This window comes from Cupressus sempervirens, chromosome 6 (genome assembly GCF_028749045.1).
Source record: "Cupressus sempervirens isolate cs-2001-9-10 chromosome 6, ASM2874904v1, whole genome shotgun sequence".
Classification (NCBI taxonomy): domain Eukaryota; kingdom Viridiplantae; phylum Streptophyta; class Pinopsida; order Cupressales; family Cupressaceae; genus Cupressus; species Cupressus sempervirens.
Window position 1 is genome coordinate 265,529,279 of NC_143123.1, and position 17,731 is coordinate 265,547,009.

The following is a 17,731-nucleotide window of genomic DNA, read 5'->3' on the forward strand; positions in this document are numbered from 1 at the left end:
CCAAGGCCCTTTGTCATGCATATGTCGATTTTCACAATATATATATTGTCTCCGATTTGCAGTTTCTCTCTAAAGAAACTAAGCTCTTATCCAAAGAATTTAATCATCTTTATTGCTTATTGCATTCTGAGTTTCTCTCTAAAGAAACCAGACATTTCATAAGCTTTGTGCAAAACTCTCCATGTCTTAATCTGAATGTTTACTCTGGGTTTCTCTCTAAAGAAACCGAACATTCAAAGATCGCCTTATTTCAGTACCTGGCAAGTAACGTGTCTTTGCGAATTACTTGACTTCCTGGTGTGACGTTGCTGAAATCTTAATAAGATTAATCTTGATTGAATGTGATCTACTGACAATTAACCTCCTTACAGGAACCCGATTCTAATTAATGACGATGTTGAAATGAATCAGTAGATGATCCTTCAATATCTGTTCTCCTTATACAAACTTTGAAACAATTAATATCTTCGAGTTACCATCACCTCAATATTGACGCACTCATCTGTCGTTGTGTTCAATGTTTATTTCTTCACACAATGGTTGTTCTAAGGTCTAATGAAATCCGACAACTTGTTTCACTGTGTATTTTCCTCTGTTGGTTCCCTGCTCCTTCAAGATCCCGATAAGACTTCATAGATATATGTCATGAAGAGACCCGTTTGTTCAGTCGGGTTTAATAGATGCCGCTTCATCATAATATGAGATTGAGTGGTAATCAATATCGCACTTAATTTTATTAAACCTAATGATATATATCAGAGTAACGAGAATCGCCATAAAATCGCCTGAATCGGCGATTCGGCGATTAGATTCAGCAATGGCGATTTTTTTGGAGTCGGAAATCGCCATTGCCGATTTCTTCAAGTGAATCGCCGATTCAGGCGATTCAGGCAAAAAATCGCATGAATCGCCTGGAAAAATCGGCAAGAATCGCCCGCGGCCAATAAAGTATAGAGTTGTAAAATTTTAAAAAATTGTTTGGTTTTTTTACTTTGTTTTTGACCATTTCTCTTTGTTATAACCCTAAAGGGCCTTCTATTTATTTAACATGAGTAGAAGAGAGGAAAAGTGAGAGAGAAGAAGACAAAAGAAAAGACATAGGTTTCTAACCGGCAAGAAGAAAGAGCACAAAAGAGATCAGCAATCCATTTGGGGAGGATATCAATTGCATTGGGAGCATTAGGGAGCCAATCTCAACACTCCTCAACTCATTTGCAAGAGGTAAGTGCTCTTTTTTTTTTTGCATGTTAGTGAATTATGCATTTTTTGTTAAATTTTTATAGTTTTCAAGATTTTTAGTTTAGATCTTGAATGTTCTTTATTTTTACTAAGTTGCAAACTAGGGTTTGTTGTTTTGTAGCTTTTATTAGCTTCAAACTTTGATATTTTACATATAAATTTTTATTGCAGCAGCCTTTGCTTTCATTTTTTGCAAATTCGCAATGGGTAGAAAAGATGAATGTTGGAAATATAACGAAGAGTTTCCTGGAAGAACCAAATATCAAACAAAATGTATTTTTTGTAAAGAAAAAATAACTTCTGGGGGTATTTATAGATTGAAATACCACATTGCTGCTATACCTAGACACGATGTTACAATTTGCACTCACCAAACTCCTGAGGCAAAACGCACTTGCTTAATGGCATTAGAAAAAATTGAAAAAGACAAAGCCAATAGGAAAATGCAACTTGAAGGGTTAAGGGGTATTGGCTCCCATGTTCCTGCATCCGCATCTGCAGCCGCATCCACATCTGCATCTGCATCAGCTTCTGCATCTGTAGGTTGTGTTGGAGAGGGTTCTTCTAGGCCTCCTTTTTATCCTAGTTCTTCTGCTCGTGCTAGTGCTAGTCGGTCACATACTGAGACAGAGTCCCACACCAACCTATTGCAGCCTAGAGTGCGGAAAAACAGAATGGATAGTTACTTTCTGCCCCGCACTACTCCTGGTTCCCAACCCACGCTTGAGGGCATGGGTTTGAACAAGGAAATTCATGATGCTGCCAGAAAGGAGATATGCAAATTTTGGTACTTTTGCAACATTCCATTTATTGCAGCCAGGTAATTGATTCTTTTTTCGTTGTTTTCTTTAAAGTTAAAATTAAAAGTAAAAGTAAAACTTTAATTATATTTACTTGTTTTATAATTTGAGTCTTTGACATCTAAATTTTTATTTGTGACAGGGCTCCTTATTGGCAGAACATGATAGACGCGGTTGCTATTTGTGGTCCGGGGTTTAAAGCCCCAACTGAGGCTGAGTTGAGCGGATACCTCTTGGATGAGATGGTAGAGGACATGAGGGCTGAGCTCGAGGAGAACCGAAAGGAGTGGATTGCAAAGGGTTGCACCATCATGACTGATGGTTGGACAGATAAGAGGAATAGAACACTCCTCAATTTTCTTGTATCCTGTGGAGGTAATTGATCATTCTACTTTCCTACATACATAATTGTAAATTTTGATTTGTTGAATGCTAATTTGTTGATGATCCATTTAATTTTAATATTCTAATTCGTTGTTTTGTTACTTGTAGGATATACCATGTTCATCAAATCCATTGATGCTTCCGCACATGTAAAAAATGCCACATACTTATGTGAGGCTATTGAGGAAGTCATAGCAGAGGTGGGAGAACAAAATGTGATCCAGGTGGTGACGGATAATGCAGCAAGTTATGTTGCTGCAGGTAAACTTTTAACTTTTCAAGTTTTGAAAATAAATTTATTTGAATTTTGAAATTTGAATTTCTAATTGACTTAAAATTGTTGTAGGTAAACTTTTGATGGAGAGGCACCCCACCATATTTTGGTCCCCTTGTGCGGCACATTGCATTGACCTCATGTTGGAGGAAATTGGCAAACTTGAGTTTGTCAAGTCATGTGTGGAAAGGGCAAAAAACATATGCAAATTCATTTATAATCATTCATTTGTCCTTAGCACAATGAGGAAGTACACAGAAGGCAAAGAGTTAGCTCGCCTAGGTATCACGAGGTTTGCCTCGAATTTCATCACCTTGCAATCCTTGTTGACATCAAGGGATGAATTGAGGAGCATGTTTGTTGGGCGGGAGTGGATTTCCTCTTCCTATGCTACGACCACTGTAGGGATAGATGTGGCGGATTGCATATTTGATGAGGATGGTTTTTGGAAACCCGCTAAAGAAATCCTGCAGGTAAATTTATTGCAATTTAACATTTAGTATTTTACTTTTACTTTAAGTTATATTATTTTATATTTAAGTTTTGACTCAAGTTTTTTGTTTTACTTTATATGTAGGTCACTGAGCCCTTTGTAGCTTTGCTACGAACTGTTGATGGGGAGAAGCCCTCTATGGGCTACATTTATGAGGGCATGGATAGGGCCAAGGAGGCCATCAGAGCCCAATATGCAGGAGTGCAGGAGAGGTATGGCCCTATTTGGGACATCATCGATAGGAGATGGCAGAATCAGCTCCATCGACCCATCCATGCAGCAGCTTACTTTCTGAATCCGGCATATCGTTTCCGTCCTGAGTTCAAGGCGGATGTGGAGGTTCTCACTGGCTTATACACAGTGATTCAGAGGTTGAGTAGCGATGAAGATAGCGCTGCTGCGATTGTTGAGCTAGACCAGTTCAACAATAAAGAGGGGCCACTTTTCTCTAGTAGGATGGCCATAAATGCTCAGACAACACTACAGCCAGGTAAAAATTAAATAATATATTCAATGTTCATGAATCCAGATTCTAATCTTAAAGTTGATTATGTAATTTTAGAGTTAACTTGTAATTTGTAAATGAGACTAATTGTTTCTATTTTCAAATTTTCCCTTATTGCAGATAGATGGTGGCAAATGTTTGGGGCCACAACCCCAAAACTTCAAAAAATTGCCATTCGTATTCTGAGTCAGCCAAGCAGCGCTTCTGGATGTGAGCGCAGTTGGTCCATGTTCGAGCACATCCATTCGAAGAGGAGAAACAGGTTGACAGTGCAGAAGTTGAATGATATTGTCTTTGTTCATTACAACCTCCATCTTAGGATCAGACAGATTTTGGGCACTGACTCCTCTCCGATCATTCTAGAGGAGATTGATCCAGAATCAGAGTGGCTCACAGAGGTTGTGGATCCAGTCTTCACTGAGGAAGGCCGTGTGTGGGTTGACCAGGTGGATATAGAGGCTGAGGCAGCTAGAGCACGTTCTTCAGGCATTGGTAGACGCACACGTGCACGCACAGGCACAGGCCCTAGCGACGTTCATGAGCCCATCTTACATGCGGGAGATATGGCTCGGCAGTCCTCTAGGACCTACATTAGACGCCTTGCTACTAGGCAAACTGGATACTCAGAGGTTGAGGCTGAGGCTGCAGCCGAGCTTCAGGATGATGTTGAGGATGATGATGATGACTATGAGTCTGAGGCTTGAGCTAGAGCCTTGTTTTTATATTTTGTTTACAGATATTGATACTGAATCATTGATAAACATATGTTTCAAACTTTCATGGATCTTCATCTTAGATTCTTACATACATTTATGATTTGATGTCTTATGGATCATCTTACATACATTCTATGATTTAAATCATTGTGATCATTTGATTTCTATTTACTTCAGCTAGCCTACAATTTACATTTTAGATAACATAGTTACATATGTGATGGATTTTATGTTCCATGTTTATGTATGTTAAGTTTTAACTTCTATTTGATGATGTTATAGTGTGTTTAAGTTATATTCAATAAAGGGTGCATGAAATAAGTTTTAAATTGTTAAAATCTTTAAATTTAAAGGGTTTTTTCAAATTTGCCGATTCATCGCTGATTCATTGCCGATTCACGATTCGATTCGGCCTTGCCGATTCCGATCGGATTCCGATCCGATTCCGATTCTTGTTACTTTGATATATATATTTAATAATATATGTTTAAATATATATACAATGATCATTAATTTATTATTACCATTATTTTAATTTATATTGTAATTACAATGATCATTAATTCATTATTATTATTTTAATTTATTATTATCATTATTTTAATTATTTAATTAATTATTATTTTAATTTATATATGCAATGAGATTATTTTATCTCTTCGTCATAATTGACAGTTATTACAAAAATATGAATTTTTGGGAAATTACATGGGCTATCACATCGGATGCTATTAAACATACAGCTTGGAAGGATGCTATGACAGAAGAATACCAATCCATTATTAAGAATGATGTTTGGAAAATTGTTACAAAGCCTGAAGGAAAATTTGTTGTTTCTTCTAAATTGATATTTAAAATCAAGCATGTTGCTGATGATAGCATTGAAAAATATAAAGCCAAATTCGTAGCCAGAGGATTCTCTCAGGAGGGAATTGATTATGAAGAGACCTTTGCTCCAGTTGCCAGATACACCTCTATAAGAGTAGTCCTAGCTATTGCAACATTGAAGGGATGGAAGGTACATCAGATGAATGTGAAAACAACATTTCTGAATGGAAAGATTACAGAAGAGGCATATTTGGAACAACCTAAAAGATTTGAAACTCATAATCCTAAAATCTTTGTTTGCAGACTTAAGAAAGCTTTGTATGGCTTAAACAGGCTCCCGGGACATGGTATGAAAGAATTGATACGTATCTCACCAGTTTAGGTTTCTCTAAGAATGAAGCTGATCCAAATCTCTATTATAAAATGAATAAAGATGATATGATAATTTTGAAACTATAGGTTGATGATTTACTAATAATAGGTGATGATCTTATAGATCAATGCAAGAAAGATCTAATCAAAGAATTTGATATGAAAGATTTAGGACTCCTTCATTACTTCTTAAGACTGGAAGTATGACAAAACTTTGACAACATCATACTTAATCAAGGAAAGTATACATTAGACATCTTGAAGAGATTTGGAATGTGGAACTACAAACCTATTTCTTATCCAATAGAGACTAATCTACACAAACTTGAATCAGTTGTGTAATGCCACATCATCTTTTGCGATTGCAACCTGGATATCGATTGCGATTGCGACCATGCCCGCACTCGGATCATGGCTGCCGCTAGACTTCCGATGATTGATCGTTGTCACCATCCCCGTGTGTGCTTCTCATGGCCCTCCACCTTCTCTGTTACCTGTTCGTCCCGTGGTCGCAATTTATGTTTTCCCGCAGCAACCGACTAATAAATACGAGTGTTTTCCTACCGCAGTCGAGTCCATTTATGTGTCGCGTGATTGCAGGTTGCAAATGGGTGTTGGTGCCATGATTGCGGGTGTTCGTGTTGTGGTTTTTTAGGTTTTCAGGCATCAATTTGATTTCTTTTCCTTTCCTATCACAGTTGAGCTCCTTTCTAGTTAAGGGTTGCATGTTTGCAGGTTGTAAACGGGTGTTTTGCTACAGGTGTTTCATTTACTACTATAGGAGAGATTTATGATCGTTGGTTTTGTGATCTAGTGGCTATAGGCCGCTCGTGTGTTGCAAACATGTATTTACTGCATTTTGTTGTGCCTCCTCTATGTCTATATGACTTCAAACCCTGGTTTACACTAGGGGTTACAATGACTACAGGCGATCAAAATCAAACCATCACATATCAGCACTTGTGCGATCGTGTATTGAAGCTGGAGAATGATAACATCTTGCTGAAAGAACGAGTGTCTAAATTGACAACTGAAATTGCAACTCTAAAATAATCCATGGAATCAAATACATTGAATATTCGACATTTTTCATATACTTTTAACTCTGAAACAATAGGATTAAAATCCAACATAGAGGCTGTCATTGAATAGCTTGACGGACTTGACAAAATCAAAGAACATGTAATGTTCCCGTTATAAAATAAATAATAAATTACATTTTGTAACGGGTCAATTGATTTAATGTGTCTCGGACCCATTTTTATTTTTGTCTTCGAAGTTTGTGTCGCTGTCGACTATCTTTGTACACCCTCAGAAGGGTTTCCCTGTAATGACCCTCTCTATAAAGGCCACAGAAACCCTCAAACTGAACTTAGGAATTTTGTCAAACACTTGGCGTGTAACAGTAACAATATTCAGAATATGGTAATTTCAGATTTGATACTTTCAAAATATAATCACAGAATTACAATATATATAAAGCCATTGAACTATATTTCAATTACAATGCAATAAATTCTGAAATTATTTTATTACCAATTCTGGACTGATTATTACAATGACTGTATGACAGCAAATTTACCCAAAAATTGACATATATTTCAGAATGCAAGAACCTGGTTTGAAGAACTATGGAAGAACACCACGTTTTGCTGCAGATCGTTGATGAAGACCTCCAACCGCACCCCCAAACTGTCCTTAATTTGCTGCTGCTGCCCAAACTAGCAGGGCCGTACCAGGCCGTACCTGTACGGCTGCTGAAATAAAATAATATTAGGGTTTTGGGACCCCAAATGCAAGGAAAATGGGCGCCTAGGGTTAGGTAGTAACCCTGTAAAACCATAAAAAATAACTCCAAGGGGTTGAGGAGATATGAGCAATTATGTGGTTCCGAACCCTGCTTTGCCAATTCTGAAAATGCACTTATTCTGTCTTCAAACTCTTGTCAAATGCTTCTCCAATGATAGGGCAAATCTGAAATCCTTATTCCAACCAAAAACAAACCCTAACAACGAATTCTCAATAAGCTCCAATGAGATGGCTGAATACCAACTCCAATTATGCAACAATTCAGGTGATATTTCACACCCTCAAAGTCGCCAATCCAAGGGAGTGATTCGTTCCCAAAGATCGAATAATTTGCAGATCCAAAGTCCACAAATGTCTTCACAATGAAGAAGTAGAAGAGTTCTCCAATCCAAGCATGTCCAAATGAGAGGCCCAGCCCTCTATTTATTCACTTTTCTAAGAAGTTGCTAGAACTTCTAGAAACATCCTTTATAATTTCTCATTATAATGCACTTTTTATAATAAAGTAATTTTATAAAATAAAAAGTGCAACTCAAATTAAAATTATAACATGTGGGCCCCAATATCACATAATGATAAAATATAACCTCTTAACACTTCTTCAAGAGCAAGATATGACTATCTGATCCGCAGAATTGACTCTCTTTCCACACCATTTGCCTACGAGAGTCTGGAATAGGCAAATCCATGATCAATGCCATGTCGAACTAAAGAGGGGACATTACATTCCCTATGGGTATTTAAGCACGGCTTGTAAGAAGTATGTAGGTATGCTTTTGGATTTTTTGTCACTGTACTGCGAATTCTTGTTGGAGTTCTAGATTGTTCACCATTTCGAAAGTGAAAGATCTTCCCTATTCGGCTCATGCGGTTTCGGTGGGATTCAGCCCTCACTCTATTTCGTTGTTGCATGTAATTCTTTGTTCGGATTTGACAAATTGGAGCATTATCTTTTGCAATTATTATTCGCATTCGAGTCTCTATTATTGTGTGGATTTAATCAACATTCTCTGTGTATGAACAAGGTTGTGTTTCGCATCGGTCTCAGATCCCTAACTGTGTTCTCTGTGCTGCTCATTCCCCACCCATATGGCCTTCATCCATCCATCCGTGAATAAACTATCATTCATTGTTGTGTCTTGTGGTATCCTAACACTTCCATACAACTCTCTCCTTCCCATTCATTACTTCCACCCCACCCCTGTACCTTCATTGCTCCTCTAATTCCCTCACCATATGGCCTACTAAGTCCACATCCTGTACACTATTCTTACCCACCTATCATGTCACCGTACTGCTCTTTCTACTCCCCGTACGACCAATTCAACTCTCACCACCCTCCATCCTACCCTTAACGTACGGCCTCTTAACCCCTTTCCATTATCCTCCCACGGTAGCATCCATACAACCATCTTTTCCATACTGTATGGTTTCATATAGCATCTGTACGACCATCTTTTTCATACTGTACGGCTTATAAAACTGAAGTACGGCCAACTTCTTAGTATCATATAGGCTGCATTTGTCCTTGTCTTGACACAACATACACCCAAGCCGTACGGCCTCCATTCCCTTTGCACTCATTGGGGAAAAAACGTCCTTCCCTATTCCATCTGGCAGCCACATCGTCTGGAGAAGATAATTAGCAAATTCAAGTATGGAAGCGAAACATTACAGAACAACAGACCGAAATGGCAACAATACACTCTTCTCTGATTGCAGAAACTGAGCAAAAGGTGAAATCATGGGCTTCGCTTTGCACCAATACAGATGCTACTACCCCGTGGCTGAGTCTAGACAAGATTGTCCAAGGTACGATTGATGACGAGTGGGTGCAGCGTGCACGCAAGCTCAACTTGCGTATTCGTGGTCTTACACCCACTTTTGACCCTGCTGCTGTTGGACATTCCTTTCTCTCTGATAAACATGGTATCTTGGATATTACCTTGGATAGCTGCTGGTTTGGTACGGGTGATACCCTCCTCATTAGATTCTTCTCTTTTCTGATAGGCTTCGTGCCCTTAGAGCAAAGAGAAAGTTGTTTTCTCTCCCCTCTAAGATCTATCTGGATGAAGATCTCACTAAGGCACAGGTTACAGAACTCAAACATGCTTGAGGAATTGTGGTAGATGCTAGGCATGCTAGAAAATGGGTTGTTATCAAGAATCTTGGGGCAGTGGTTCGTGATTCTCCTACTACTAGTTGGGTGGAGAGGACAAGCTCCAAATCAGCATGAAGGTCCCGACAACAGTCTGACAAGAGGAAGCCCTCTTCTCTTCTTGTCAACTGTTGGAATGGTAATGGCTCATTATGGTCATTACTCGATCTTTTTTAGGATGCAGTGGGGTCCTTAGATATTTTGGCCGTTACTGAGACTCACGAGAGCCCTATATGCCCTCTTCCAAGTTATTCTGGTTATCAGTGGTTGTTAGTTTGCAGAGATGAGGTCTGTACTTCTGGTGGGGTCTGGGGGTATTGCTTGCTTGGTTCACGATGATATTTTCATTTTCACTTCAGTTGTTCACTCCGACGTCGATGCCAAATTTATGTGGGTCCAGATTGGTTGGCGGAAATATTGACAGAGGGATATTTTTATTGTTGTTTGTTATTTTCCTTTGACCTCCTCTTCTTATGCCATTCATGACCCGAAGAATGGAGATCCTTTTTGTGACCTTTAGGAGAGCATTTCACAGTTTGAGGCTTTGGGTGATATTATTATTCTTGGAGACTTCAACACTCCAACTAGGTATTTTCAGACTCCTTTGCATGATCATGGTTCTGACTCGAATTGCACTTCTGAGTTAGACCTGACTAGTATGGGCCTGCAGCACACCTCAGAGGATGTTCTTGGACCACTCTCAGTTTATGGCCATTACCTCCTCTGGCTTTGTGAGTCTTCGGGATTGTTGATTCTGAATGGTTTATCCTTCTTGGATCAGACCTCTTTACCTGTTGGCCATACTATGGTGGTGCGAGTGTTGTCGACTATATCATTTCCTCTCATTCCTTCATTTCTTCCATTTATAGTTTCACCATTTCGCGTCTTCCCTTGGTTGATCTTGCTCTTCTTAGCATTTCTATTTGTGCTTCATCCCACCCGTCGCACTCCTTACAGTCTTCTCACTGCCCTGTTGATACTATCTCCTTTCTTACTCGCTTTCACTATTTAGAGAGTGATGGTGGGCTTTTTACTTATCACCTTAGGAGATTTTTGACACCTGCTAGTTTAAGTGAGTCACTTACTGCCTCTGACATGTTTGATTCACTTGCGTCTATCATTTGGGATTTTGCTCTCCTTTCTATTTCTCATCGTTCCTCTCCCTCTCTTAGGGCTAAGCGTCCGAATACTTGTCCTATGAATAAATGGTTTGATACTGATTGCAAAGCTTTCCATTGCTCTATTCACATCACCTTTGAGACTTAGTCTCCTGCCTACACCCATCTGCGTCTTTCATACCTCCGTTTTCTATGCACTAAGAAGCATTATTTTGCATCCCTTTAGTGCAGAAACCTTTGCTCCATGCTTATTTAGAATCCCCAGATCTTCTAGCGTACCCTTTTTCCTCGATGCTCCCCCCATCCTCCACTCTCGACTACCAGTCTCTGACCTCCCATATCATTATGCTTTACGACATTCCTGGGTAGCTAGCTCTTCACTCCAGTTCACCTCCTTAATGCCATTTGTCCACCTACTCCAGTATTATTGAAGCCATCAGATCTTTGAGATGCAGCAGAGCAGCAAATGAAGAGGGTTTCCAAGCAGAACTTTTCAAACTTGGTGCTTCGATTCTTGGATCTTACCTCCCTACACTCTTTAATAGAGTGGTTTGCATTGGGTTTCCTGAGTTGTGGTCTAGACATGTGGTTTACCCTATTCACATGTTTGGGCCTACTTCCAATCCAGGTAACTATAGAACTACTATGATTCGACATACTTTTACCAAACTATATGCCACTGCTCTGAACATCATGTTATCTAGTGAGCTTGATAGAAGAGGTTGTAGAGCTAAAGGGCAGGCCTATGGATCATGTTTTCACGCTACAGGCTATCATTGAGTTGGCTAGGCACTGCTCTTAGAAGGTTTATTGTTGTTTTGTTGACTTCTGCAAGGCTTTCGATTCTGTTCCTAGATTGGCCTTATTTCAGAAACTTCAGGAGATTGGGATCTCAAATACATTACAGACTACTATTATGAGGCTTTATGAGAGGGTAATCGATAGGCTCAGGACTCCGGATGGCTTTTCGGATCCGATTCAGAGCACCATTCGGGTGGAGCAAGGCTGTCCCCTTTCTCTAACACTGTTTGGTTTGTATATTGATGAGTTGGAGGATTTCCTTGTGAATTCTTCTCAACCAGGAGACAGGTGCCATTTGCATCAGGTTTTGATTTCCATTCTCCTTTTTGCTGATGATGTGGTTCTCTTGGCCTCTTCTCCCGATAGCTTGCAGAGACTCCTAGATGGTCTGGCTTCTTTTTGCATTCAATGGAAGCTTGTAGTCAATCTATCTAAGACTTGGGTTATGGTCTTTAACTATTTAAAGACCTCTCATCTTCATTTCTTCTTCTAAGGTCGGGAGGTTGAGATTACTTCCTCTTACATGTACCTCAGTGTGAAGTTCTTAGAACCGTGCTTTACCTTGAGGCTAGCTATTCAATCTAGAGTTAGTAAGGGCATGGGTTCCCTAGCTTTTCTGGAAAGACAATGCTTCAGGCATCACTTCCAGGATATTTCATCAAAGTTGTCCCTTTTGGACTCATTGGTTCGTCCGACGGTTCTCTATGCCTCAGTGGTTTGGGGGCCTTCTCTTATTGCTTTTGATTGGGCTTCTATAGAGAGGGTTCAGACGTTGATGTTGCGACGTATCATAAGATGTCATAGATTCACCCCTCACAACATTGTCTTAGCTAAGTTTGGAGTTCATCCTTTCAAACTTGCCTCCATTTTTGACTTTATTTGGTTTCTTCATCGGCTTCATGGTTTTATGGTGTCAAGTATTGACCAATACAGATACTCTCATCTAGCATATTGTTCTTCTGTTGAGATTTTGAGATCTGACACCTCTACTAGGTCTTGTTGTTGGTACACCCAAGCCAACTCTTTGTTGGGTTCGATTGGTATTGAGATAGATTGTCTTCCTGCTTACCAGTTTTCACTTGATGCTCTTGCTCATCTTCTCCCCATGCCAGGAGTTGAATGAGCATGTTAGACCGGATATTTATAAACAGTGCATTACCACTACCTGGAATAATCCCCCGAGAGCTCTGCAACCTAGGATGGCCTTCTATGCCGAGCATTTTCTTGATATTCATGATGGTATTATTGTTCGCCCTGCTTATCTCTATCGGTGCTAGAATCATGTTTTACAGTTTTCTTTAGGCTCATTCAGAGTTGGTTCTCATTGCCTCAGGGCTCAGACTGATCACCATATGGATCAGGCTAATAGGATATGTCAGTTATGTACTTTGGCTGAGGTTGAGACTGAGATTCACTTCATATTTCGATGCCCTCTTTACTATGAGATCAAAGGGAGATTTTACTACCTTTTCAAAGACTGTTCTTCTCTTTCAATGTTCTTCAACTATATTGATCAGTGGTGTCTTACACTTTATCTTCAGGAGGCCACCCATCTTCGAGAGATTACCCTACAGTCTTTTATACCTTAGGTGCATACTTCAGACTAGCTCATTACAGCCTTTTTCTCTCCCTTATCTCCTCCATGGGGTTTGAAGAGACCTTCTAGTACATCTCATTCCAGATCAATCAGACATTGCACCAATTCCCCCAGCCAAGGACAGTCCTATAGGGGTTCCACACAACATTCTCAAACTAGTGCTCATTCACTGGTCTACCCCTCTATTATTGATTTCTTTGTGGCAAGGAAGGACCCTTAATCCTTACCTTGTCTTCTTTCTTGTTTGTGTCTTGCTTTTTTTTTTTTGTTTCTTCTCAGTCACCGTTTGGTGCTTCTACTTTGGCCAACTCTTCTGTTTGTATGCTCAGTCCCATAAACCTTGTTGGTTTTTCGTGGACATTAATATTATTATGTTATCTTATCTTATCTTAAGCAAGCAACAACAAAATCACCTGCCATAGATTCTACTCTTTACAAATAGATGATTGGGTCTTTGATGTACTTAGTAAATACAAGATCTGATATTTGCTATGTTGTTAATGCCTTAAGTTAGTTTATGTGTGAGCCAAAGGAGAATTACTTAGTTGCAGTCAAACACATAATGAGATACAAGGCACTCTTAACCTTGGGCTCAAGTATGAGAAAGTTGACTTGGACTTACATAGGTTCACAAACTCAGATTGGGCTGGAAGTGTTACTGATAGGAAAAACAATTCTAGATGTTTCAGTTTAGGCTCAACGATGATATCATGGATATGTAGAAAGAAGACATTAGTAGCACAAAGTTCCACAAAAGCTGAATACATGCAGTAGAAATGGCCTCTTGAGAAGCAATTTGGCTTAGAAAAGTTACTTATGGGATTATTTGGTCAACCCATGTATCCCACTATTATTCACAGTGTTAATCAGAGTTCCATCAAGCTTTCTACGAATACAATTTTTCAAGACAAGTCCAAGCATATTGAAATTTCTTACCATTATATAAGAAATATGGTAGATAGGAAAACTGTTAAGTTAGAATACATTTGCACTGCAGATCAGACAACAGATATTCTTACCAAACCTCTCTCTCAAGTGAAGATAGATCACTTCACAAAAAGACTTGGTATAGTTGAATTACAATACATTTGTATTCTTTAATTATTAATAAAATATTTTTGTGTTAAAATAATTATTGTCAGTCTATTGAGTGTTATAGGCTTCACTATTTATATTCATTATCTAAGAGATGACGATCTCTGAGATAATGAACACTTGTATAAAAGACATTATGAGAGATGACAATCTCTAAAATAATATACTGAACAATAGAGAACTACTGTTAGATCTAGATGAGTTCAAGATCACATTGTGATGTAGACATTTCTATACCTATGAGTCACAACTTGGGCAAAGGAAGAATTTAATCATTCTCCGGATTTTATCCTATGTACTGGTAGATTTTAACTCGGGATCATATTGTTGTATCGGTCTGCTAGTACCTATGAGTCACAACTTGGATAAAAAAAGAATTTAGTCATTCTCTGGATTTTATCCTGTATATTGCATTCCATGAAATACTGCTATCACAAGTGATGAGCCATATCATAGGTATAGTAATATGACATAGTATCATGTGTTCAATGATACCACATGCTTAGAAGATTCAGATAGATATAGAGTATCAATCTATGCATATTCATCTTAATTGATGGTGCTAGATATGGTATCTCTCAGTATGATTATCAAGTTAAGAGGGAGTGTTAATTCGATATAACTCTGATATCATAACTAATCTGAACTGTAGATTGTATAGATCTAGTTGTAATGTTCCAAAGGAAAATTCGGCTTGAAGGAATCTCGTCTCAAAGGGAATCTCTATTCGGACGCAATCTTAATCAGAAGGGGAATATGTTCCGAAGGGGGACTCAATCTGAAGGGAATCTCGACCCAAAGGGGCAAAGGATGCGAAGGGGATCTTGACCCGAAGGCAATTGCTTCGATACCACTATAATAATCTGTTCGTCCCATCTGCCTGATAGCAGTTACCCATTGGTCTCGTGCGCCTGATGGCCAGCTACCTGTTGGTGCCTTGTGCCTGATGGCCAGCTACTCGTTGGTCCCGTGTACCTGATAGCCAGTTACTCATTGTTCTTGTGTGCCTAATGGCCAGTTACCTGTTGGTCCCATGTGCTTGATGGCCAGTTACTCGTTGATCTCGTGTGCTTGATGGGAAGGTACCCACTGGTCCCGTGTGCCTAATGGTCAAGTACTTGTTGGTCCTATGTTCCTGATGGCCAGGTACTCGTTGGTCCTGTGTACCTAATGGAAGGTACCCATTGGTCTTGTGTGTAGTGACTGTATGGTAAGTAGAAGTCGTATGGTAACACAGGGATACAAGGTGAAGTCCGTACAGGATCCTCAAGAGGATGTATGGTAGTGGGGGCAACGATGGATGAAGCCATATAGTATATGTGCTGTACGGTATATGTGTGAAGGCTGTACAGTAAGTATATGGAGGTTGTACGGTTGGTTGGGAGGCAGTACCACTAAGCTTTGAGGCTGTATGGGTGAATAATGGCAGTTGCACAGAGTGTTGTGAATAGCAAATGGGGTACAAAAGAAAGAATGATTTCAAATCTGCACTTTAAACTATTAATCCCAAATTAATCAGATAATGCCAAACAAGAATGGAGATTTGAACACAAACAACCATTAATTAATAATTGTCAAAAGATGGTGCTCCAATTTGCTAGATCTGAGCAAGGTATTACATGCAATAGAATAGGGTGAGGGTTGAATCCCACCGAAATCGAAAGAGCCAAATTGCAACGGACAAGGTGGCGATGATGACAATAGATACAATAATGATGACAGATATGGCGACAATGACAACAGACACAATGATGGTGACGGACACTAACTGGACCACAGACACAGACTCGGCGTCAATGGCAGACATGATGGTGTCAGACATGAACTCGACGATGGACATGAACTCGACAGTAACAGACACAAACTCAACGACGGACACAGACTTGGCTTCAGTGATGAACATAGCGGTGACAGACAGACGACAATGATGGACACGAACTCGATGAGAGACGGAGTCGGTGTCGGTGAAAGACACGACAGTGTCGGACACAAACTTGGCATTGATAACAGACATGACGGTGATGGACACAATGGTGACAGACACAATGGTGACGAACACGATGGTGATAGACACCACGGTGACGAACACGATGGTGACAGACACAATGGTGATGAACATGACGGTGATAGACACGACGACAGTGACGAACACGAACTCGGCGTCGTTGCCGGACACGACAATAATGGACACAAACTTGGCATCAATGACGGACACGATGGTGATGGGCACGAACTCAATGACGGACACGAAGTCTATAATGACCCCAACAGGTTATAACTTCTTCAAACACCAAAAATCTTTATACTTCAGTTGTTTGACATTTTGTCAAACACTTTGCAAGCAAGCTTTGATACCACTGTAATAACCCTCCTCAAATCTGCTCTCAAAGATGCTGATTGAAGGCTCAAAGAATTTTGTCAAACAATTCACATGCAAGAGACATATGACTAATATAGTATTTCAGCTTGCTTTAAATGACTTTTTTCCAATTTGCATCAGTGAGAATCTAGTGATAGAAGATTACAATGAACTACACAATGACCTAACATGAGTGTGCTCCTAATTTTGACAATATTCAGTGCATATATTATGATCTAAGCATGAGAAAAGAACACCTACAGCCAACTGGCATTTTTGCAAACAGTTCGTATGCAAACTATCTAGCTGATAAATAATGAGATTGAATTGCTTAAATGACACCAGCAACTATTATCTTTTTGATTGCAATCAAATTTCTAATACAATGCTCATGAATTATGGCCAAGACTTTGGCATTTACATGGATTACCAAAATGACAATGCTGGTATAATGCACACTTACAACTCAAACTTATAATACCCTAAAAAAAACAATACTAACAAGGGAACCTGGTTGTAGATGGCTGTAATAATTTTCCTTCAATGCTGCCCCATCTGCTTTACTTTTTCGAACTGCTTTGTCGGCCTGCTTTTTCGGTTCCACTTTTTCCGCTTGCTTTTTCGATTCCGCTTTTTCCGCCTGCTTTTTCAGTTCCGCTTTTTTCACTTGCTTTTTCGATTCCGCTTTTTCCGCCTGCTTTTTCGGTTCCGCTTTTTCGGACTGCTTTTTCGTTTCTTCTTTTTCGGATTGCTACCCTGTTGAATCTCAAGACCATATCTTTCAATGGCGTCAAGATTTTCAGCTTGAAGGGATTTCGTCCTTCAAACTATTGAGACTTGAAAGGGAAAACAATCCAAAGGGGATCTTGACTCGAAGGCAATTGCTCTGGTACCACTCTAATGATTCGTTCGTCCCATGTGCCTGATAGCAGTTACCCAATGGTCTCGTGTGCCTGATGGCCAGCTACTCATTGGTCCCAAGTGCCTGATGGCCAGCTACTCGTTGGTCCCGTGTGTCTAATGGCTAGCTACCCATTGGTCTGATGTACCTAATGGGAAGGTATCTCTTGGTTCGTGTGCTTGATGGCCAGTTACCTGTTGGTGCCATGTACCTGATGGCCAGTTAGTCGTTGGTCCCATGTGCCTGATGGCTAGGTACACGTTGGTCTTGTGTGCCTGATGG

General features: G+C 39.7%; 3 protein-coding genes across 5 annotated transcripts in view; 2 read left to right on the forward strand and 1 right to left on the reverse strand.

Moving 5' to 3' along the window:
- The window catches only part of LOC149552253 (AMP-dependent synthetase and ligase family protein), a 329,479-nt gene that overhangs the window by 115,420 nt on the left and 196,328 nt on the right, over window positions 1–17,731 (reverse strand). The gene's annotated exons all lie outside the window — the stretch shown is intronic.
- LOC149552254 (uncharacterized) lies at window positions 1,202–3,197 on the forward strand. Its single transcript, XM_089789537.1, has 4 exons — window positions 1,202–2,059; window positions 2,182–2,414; window positions 2,532–2,684; window positions 2,770–3,197. Exons 1-4 carry the CDS (start codon window positions 1,443–1,445, stop codon window positions 3,195–3,197), a joined length of 1,431 nt encoding a protein of 476 aa, XP_089645663.1. The 5' UTR covers window positions 1,202–1,442.
- On the forward strand, window positions 3,280–4,456 carry LOC149552255 (uncharacterized). The gene is made up of 2 exons (XM_089787780.1): window positions 3,280–3,680; window positions 3,816–4,456. The coding sequence occupies exons 1-2, from the start codon at window positions 3,329–3,331 to the stop codon at window positions 4,397–4,399; spliced, it is 936 nt and encodes a 311-aa protein (XP_089643906.1). The 5' UTR covers window positions 3,280–3,328; the 3' UTR covers window positions 4,400–4,456.

What these genes read in the sequence shown, in the direction of transcription:
- LOC149552255 (XM_089787780.1), top strand. Translation starts at nt 3,329, where the DNA reads ATGGGCTACATTTATGAGGGCATGGATAGGGCCAAGGAGGCCATCAGA. An exon ending in TCAGACAACACTACAGCCAG is followed by an intron (nt 3,681 to 3,815) that starts GTAAAAATTAAA and finishes CCCTTATTGCAG; the next exon opens with ATAGATGGTGGCAAATGTTT.
- LOC149552254 (XM_089789537.1), top strand. Translation starts at nt 1,443, where the DNA reads ATGGGTAGAAAAGATGAATGTTGGAAATATAACGAAGAGTTTCCTGGA. An exon ending in TTTTCTTGTATCCTGTGGAG is followed by an intron (nt 2,415 to 2,531) that starts GTAATTGATCAT and finishes TGTTACTTGTAG; the next exon opens with GATATACCATGTTCATCAAA. An exon ending in AGCAAGTTATGTTGCTGCAG is followed by an intron (nt 2,685 to 2,769) that starts GTAAACTTTTAA and finishes AAATTGTTGTAG; the next exon opens with GTAAACTTTTGATGGAGAGG.